Below are 6,819 nucleotides of genomic sequence, written 5' to 3'. Positions count from 1 at the left end.
TGCCGATGTGGCTGTGAGGCAAGTTGGGCACAACTCTCGAATGTGGAAAATTAGTGAAATGGAAGTATTGCTTTTGTTTTTGCTTTTTACTGTTGGGTACATGAATGCAAATCAAGACGAACGATTGCCCAACAAATGTGAAGGTGAGAAACTGAATGCCGCTGAAATGGAATGTTGTCGACTTGTCTGCTTGAGTAACAGTGTAGCCGTCTATCGCTGTGTTGTGGGTTACTGTTCATTTCGTAAATCGTAGTGTGTAAGTGTTGGGTTTTCCAGTGATTAGAACTACATATTTTCCCGATTAGTTTGCAAATACTTGACGGTGGAGCTTCAGGCTGTGCTTGACAAAACTGGCAGATCCAAGGAGGTGCTGGAGGTGGGAGAGGTCCTGGACACGGGAAAACGCAGACGCAAGATCAAATACAATACATCGTAAGTGTTTCGTCGTAAGGTTTATGCCCAAAATCAGTGTGTGTACATGTGTTCTCGAAATTGTCCAGCTCTTTCATGACATTGTCGCGGCTTTTAAAAAAAAATGAATTCCATATAAATTTGAGAGTTATTAGTCGCCAACTCGCCAAAGCCCACGTGCACAAAGTTTTTTTATTGGGCCAAGGCTATTACATTACATTACATTGCATCAAAAATGGGCAGATGCCTTATAAACAAAGCGATGTACAAACGAGAACACAATCATTGCCAACGTCACTAGCAGATACAAGTGCACAGGAAATATATAGAACAACTGTGCAGATGCAAGAAGGGTTAGGTTTTTTTTAAGTTAAGTAGAGACAGAGTACACAGACACACACACACATCATGTCAAGAGTCTGGCCTGGGACTAGGGCAGCTCAAGCATTAGTGTAGTAGATAGTCACGAAAGAGGAGAGTCTTTAAAGGGCAGTCATGGGTGAGCGGTTAGGGCGTCAGACTTGCATCCCAGAGGTTGCCAGTTCGACTCCCGACCCACCAGGTTGGTGGGGGGAGTAATCAACCAGTGCTCTCCCCCATCCTCCTCCATGACTGAGGTACCCTGAGCATGGTTTCGTCCCACCGCACTGCTCCCCATGGGGCGCCACTGAGGGCTGCCCCCTTGCACGGGTGAGGCATAAATGCAATTTCGTTGTGTGCAGTGTTCACTTGTGTGCTGTGAAGTGCTGTGTCACAATGACAATGGGAGTTGGAGTTTCCCAATGGGCTTTCACTTTTCACTTTCTTTACTTGCTTCTTGACGGCTGCAAGAGATGTGCTTAGTCTTGTTGCCTCTGGGAAACCGTTCCACCACTAACTGGGGAACAACAACAGAGAATAGTCTTGACTGGGAGTACTTAGAGCGAGCAGTTGGCAGAGCCAGACAGCTTGTGCTGGAGTAGCGCAGTTCTCTTCCTGCAACACAAGTCCTTCCAGTGGTGTAGTCTACTTTTTTATGGTGGGTATACTGTATATTTGAGATTTTTTTGAAGTGGGTATACTGTATATATTTGTGCTATTCAAAACAATGGATCAATCAATTTTAAGTGGGTATACTGAAATCCCTGAAATTTAGAAGTGAGTATACTCCGTATACCCACGTTCTACGTAGACTACACCACTGAGTCCTTCAGAAAAACTGGGGCCAGTCAATTTAGCTCAAAATTGGGCCAAACCATATAAAAATGGCAATTGTCCTACTTGTTATTGAAACCACTTTTGAAATTATCTTTGTGTCACCACCACTTTATAACAGATGTAATGTGAAAATATTAACCCTGGACAATTTGTCCCCACCGCTTTCCAAACCAAACCTACATCGCAATCTTTTAGTTCACTTACAAAAAAGTCTTTAGCATTGAACACACAGGCTTGAGGCTCAGGCCCATTTCTTTGCAGAATGCATTTTCAATTATTCAAGCTTACATTCATTGAAAACACTGACTGTCCTGGAACATTTGTCAAATTCTATGTTGTGTGTGAATGGTGATCCAGGGAAACGCGTCTTACAGAGGCCCTTGACAACATCTGCGAGGGCATCCTGCATTATAGTGTCCATGCCGAGAGACCAGGCAGTCTTCGATACTCCAAGGTATTAGATGTTTTTGTGTTATTTTCTGGATTGTGACATAAGTACATGCATGCATGCATGCATGCATGAAGGGACACAAGACAATGAATTGAGTTAAAATATCGACTTAAAAAAAAAAAATCCTCAATGTGGTGTTTCAGGGCACCAGTCAGACCATGGCTACGCTGAAGAACTTGGTGAACAAAGGAGTTAAAGTGGAATTGGGAATTCCCTATGAGCTCTGGGACGAGCCTTCTGTAGAGGTATCTGACATGAAGAAGCAGGTAGGCTATGCATGGTTGACATATTGTGTGAATGAGGGAGACTTCTCAGCAGCTATGAAGCCTAAACTAAAAAAAAGTCTATTGATTATAATTTATGAACTTTTTTAGTTTTAAGGCCAGAAAAAAGGTTAAGGTTTGTACCTGACAAGTGTTGGCTGGTTTGCCTCTGCGGCCTTAATTAGAGGTGTCAAGGGAGGTTGGTGTGATGTCATCTGTGATGGGTTGTATGCGTTTTGCCATCCCACTGATGCGATGGGATGGCATTATGTGCACTGGCCTGGGCTGGGACTGGAGGGGTGTTGCGGCACCCTCTGCTGCTTAAAGCAGGGACAGGCAACTGCATGATGAGGAGGGCCACATATTTCACCACCACCACCATCGGAGGTCATTATTATTTTTTATGTTTTATCTCTGGGCCACATGTGGCCCCTGGGCCTCCGGTTGCCCATCCCCTGGCTTACACCAAACAGGAGGGGGTGTCCCTACCCCCATATTCTCCAGCCCCAGCATACAGTATAACCCATTACAGAAGATCTCACACCAACATCACATGACACCTTATTAGGCAAAGAAGCCAAAACTTGTCAGGTAGGCTACTAGTCCAACCCAGTCTCTTTACCCTGCTCTTTTCCTGTCACTTCTCACGCTGTCCTGTCATAGAAAAGGCTCTAAAGCGGAATGCTTTAGAAAACTATACACCCAAAGAAGCAATACCTCCTCGGTAACACTTCAGAATAACTACCTATTCACAGCTTTATAACTGTTATAAATAATGAACTAATTATCAACAAAATGTTTACAAATGTTTATAAATGGGCAAGAAATACTATGTTAACACAGCAGACACAGCACAGTCGCATTGGTCCTGGAAGTTTCTCCTCCAAAGACCAGAGGGCATGAAACCACATAAAATTTGCACAGTAGAAGTTGATTCCCACTCCACTGTGCAGTCATAGTTTGGTTATTACTCATTTGCAAACATTGTCAATGCTTTGTTAAATGTTAAATGTTAATAAAGCGTTTATAAAGCTGTGAATGAAAAGATATCCTCACAAATCTGCAAAAACTGTGAGGGGCGTACTCACTTTCGTGATATACTGTAGGAGTAGAATATATTTTAGCATTTAGTCCGATCCACTCCATTCATGTTTCCCAGCCATCACTTGCTCGTCTTCTCATATATTCCAGTTTTTCTGGTCAAGGGCACTTCAGCATAAAAATGTGGGCAATGTCAGCCGACAAAGCTGGGGCGATAGTTTTGCCAGACACACGATGACATAACTGAGGCCTATAGACAATTGCAAGATGTCTCTTTTTATTGACTGTCGCATTTTTTACATCACAAAATTCTGGCATTTGAACAGGGAGGAGGAGACATTTTATAGTCACTGTGTCTCACTTGCTTGTACTATGTGTGTTCTGTGTTTTAAGTGTGACACGATGCTGGAGGAATACGAGGAAGTTGTGGAGGACTGGTACTTCCATCACCAGGAAGAGAGACTGGAGAGGTTCCTGTGCGAGAGCCATGTGTTAAAGAGCTCGGAACAAGGTGACTCGGGTGCACGCACAGTCTCACTCACTGTGCCACTGTGCCCTCATGCTGACATAACTGTTAAAAGCACTAAGTAATATTTTTAGTAGTTTATTTCCAGAATTCATGCTGCCCATTCATAAATGTTACCTTTTCATGGATACTGACCACCACAGTCGAATTTTAGGTATTCATTATAACTGGAAAAATTGCACTTTTCATACATGATGAAAAGGGGGATCTTCTCCATTGTCCACCATTTTGAATTTCCAGAAATATATTGTTTTAGCTGGAAAACTTACTGTACGTTGGTCCTACTGGTAAATATTAGTTTATTACGTTGTAAATATATTCATGAAAAGATCAAATTTGGCAAGAGGCAGCCCAATTTCAGTGAGCACTGAGCAGCATAGTTGCAGTACCTGCTATGGCACCATCCAACACAGTGCACCCTTTACAGCTGAAATAGCTATGACAATCTACCTGAATTACTGTAAATATGTACACAAGCCATTTCCTCTCACTAATCTGCTGGTTTTCATTCTTCTCCTTCGGCAGAGTGTCTGACGGAGGTGTGGAAAGGGGACACTGGACTGGATGATGGAAAGACAGCTGCACTCAGGAACAGTGGCGAGGGAAAGACCCATGATGCAGGAGAACTTTGAAATCAGTTGATCTTAGCCTTGCTAAAATGGATTTCCTCGTCTCAAACACTACCAAAATATATCACAGTTAGATGATGCTGTAACCCCCTCTGCTGTTCAAAGTTGGTTATAGCAGAAGGGCCTCGTGATCCTTCTCAACTTGCAAGCCATCCGTCTTCCTTGACCAAACTGTGTTCATCCGTGTCTATTACCTACTTACTTGTCAACATGACAAACACCAAGTGGTGGCAAACCTTTGGCCGCTCTAGAAGCAGTCATGATGACATTTTCTCCGTTGTTACCAATCTGCAGCATCAGCAGCATCGGTCTCCCTTCTGTCGAGATGATCATCAGGCTTCACAGGACATCCTCGTGTCTACCTGCCTTCACTCCAGCTGTTGACTGCCATACTGTGGCCTGTGTTTCACAGGGAGTTCCCAGGATGGCGGTTGGATTGCAGCTTCCTGATCAACTGGTTGTTGAGGCACAGTGTCCAGTGGGAGCATTCCCAGATTGCCTTGAATATTAGGGTGAATTCAAGTGAGTTGCCTCCAGCATTTTGTCAAATTTGGATGGAATTTTGGATGGAAACTTTGGAGAAAATGAAAAGTCTCTTTAAATGTTCTTATCTGTTGGTAACGTTGTGTAGTATTTACACTGCACGAGTATACTGTATGTACAATGTGTTTTGATGTCAGGTGATTTTACCTAAAGGATTTTAAGTGAGCTTGTGGAAATGATAAACTTTGAATGGCAAGTTTATATCATTTTGAATGGCAGAGTATATCATTTCAGAAGAATGAATATGGTCATTATTTTAACCTTTTAGTATTTGTTTCTAGCCCTCTCATGATTGCCTATGGGACAACTCGGGGATATCTTCCACATATGAACACATACACTACCGCTCAAAAGGTTAGGCGTCACCACACACTTCCCCCCACCATACTTCTTTCTTATAATTTGGCTTATTCCATTTCAATTTTTGTTCTAGTTTGAAACCAGTTTGTTGTGCCATTGTTATCTGGAATGTATCCTTAACTTTTGACTAATCAAAGTATAGACACGGTTGGCATTTATAATAGCCAGTTTTCACCTTCGGCTGTTCAGTACGTTCAGCATGTCTTTGTGCCATTTGTGCCAAGCTATTCAATGGATGTCTACAACTTAATTTGCACACAAAAAAACCAAGAAAAATTAGGGTGACCAAACTTTTGAACGGTAGTATATCTACAACTGCAAATCCTATACATCCAAAGATCTTAATTGTGTCCTATTGTAAACAAGCATCTGTAGGGAAAAAAAGGGGGAACACAAGGGAATTGACAGATCATAAGTTTAACCTTTTTTCAGTTTTACACACACGTGTCCGCAGTTTTATACACGGCCACAGTCGTGTAGTGGCAACCTATGGCTATGAAGGGATGCAAAGAGAATTAAAAGTACTGTTTACCTTGTTACAAGTTGCTGATCAACTCTTTTGTAATATTAAAACATTTTAAAATACATATGAAGCTACTAGGTCTCTTTTTTCCCTGAAGGTCTTTCCTCACAGTGGTCACAGTATAAAACAACCCATATCAAAAGGTGGCCCTTTCTCTAATTTCTTTTTTTTCAGTGGGAGAGAGACGGGGAAGGATTGGCAAATGACCCAGTTTGTCATCCACACATGATTGGGCATCTGCTTGGACAGCCACATCCTTTTTACCATCCACGCCAACAGCCAAATGCATGTTTGCCTTTTTTGGCTTGTATTTGTAGAATGCCTGTTGTAATTTTAATGAGGGCTGTTTGGACTCAAGGCCCTATGTACAGCCAGCTCAAATGGGTCCCTTTCTATAGCCTGTGTAATTCCCTGCCAGTGCCAGTTGAGCAAATCTTGGAGCACTTGTTTCTCAAAAAATCCCACATCTTCATAGATGTCCCTCAAACTTGATCAACATGTTATTGCAATACTTGCAGTACACTGATTGGTGTCACCAAAATCAACATCAGAGGGAGTTTATATATGCTTACAATATATATCTCCAGTGCAGTCGAAATATTAAAATAATTCTTCTTTTTGATACTACATTTTTTTTTTTTACTTTTAATTGTGTTTGACAGTATATATAAAAAGGAAGAGCCTTCATGAAAAAAAAGATGGAGAGGTTGTTTGGATACATTGCTGCACAGCCAATACTTTTGTCTGTGATAATATTCTTCAATTTAAATCCTGCTTTACCTCTTTGAAACCTGTTGTCATGGTACATCCCCTTTGTGTATGCAGGGCTGACGATAGGCATAGGCAGACAAGGTGGTCAACTAGGGCAACAGATG

General features: G+C 42.0%; 1 protein-coding gene across 1 annotated transcript; it reads left to right on the top strand.

Moving 5' to 3' along the window:
- Positions 1 to 6,008, top strand: cnpy4 (canopy FGF signaling regulator 4). Its single transcript, XM_063187243.1, has 6 exons — positions 1 to 143; positions 306 to 432; positions 1,966 to 2,062; positions 2,203 to 2,325; positions 3,757 to 3,874; positions 4,415 to 6,008. Exons 1-6 carry the CDS (start codon positions 41 to 43, stop codon positions 4,519 to 4,521), a joined length of 675 nt encoding a protein of 224 aa, XP_063043313.1. The 5' UTR covers positions 1 to 40; the 3' UTR covers positions 4,522 to 6,008.
- Positions 6,009 to 6,819: the final 811 nt, after the last annotated feature.

This window comes from Engraulis encrasicolus, chromosome 21 (assembly GCF_034702125.1).
Source record: "Engraulis encrasicolus isolate BLACKSEA-1 chromosome 21, IST_EnEncr_1.0, whole genome shotgun sequence".
In the NCBI taxonomy this organism is placed as follows: domain Eukaryota; kingdom Metazoa; phylum Chordata; class Actinopteri; order Clupeiformes; family Engraulidae; genus Engraulis; species Engraulis encrasicolus.
Note: the sequence above shows the minus strand (reverse complement) of the source record. Positions and strands in the feature narration are given on the sequence as shown.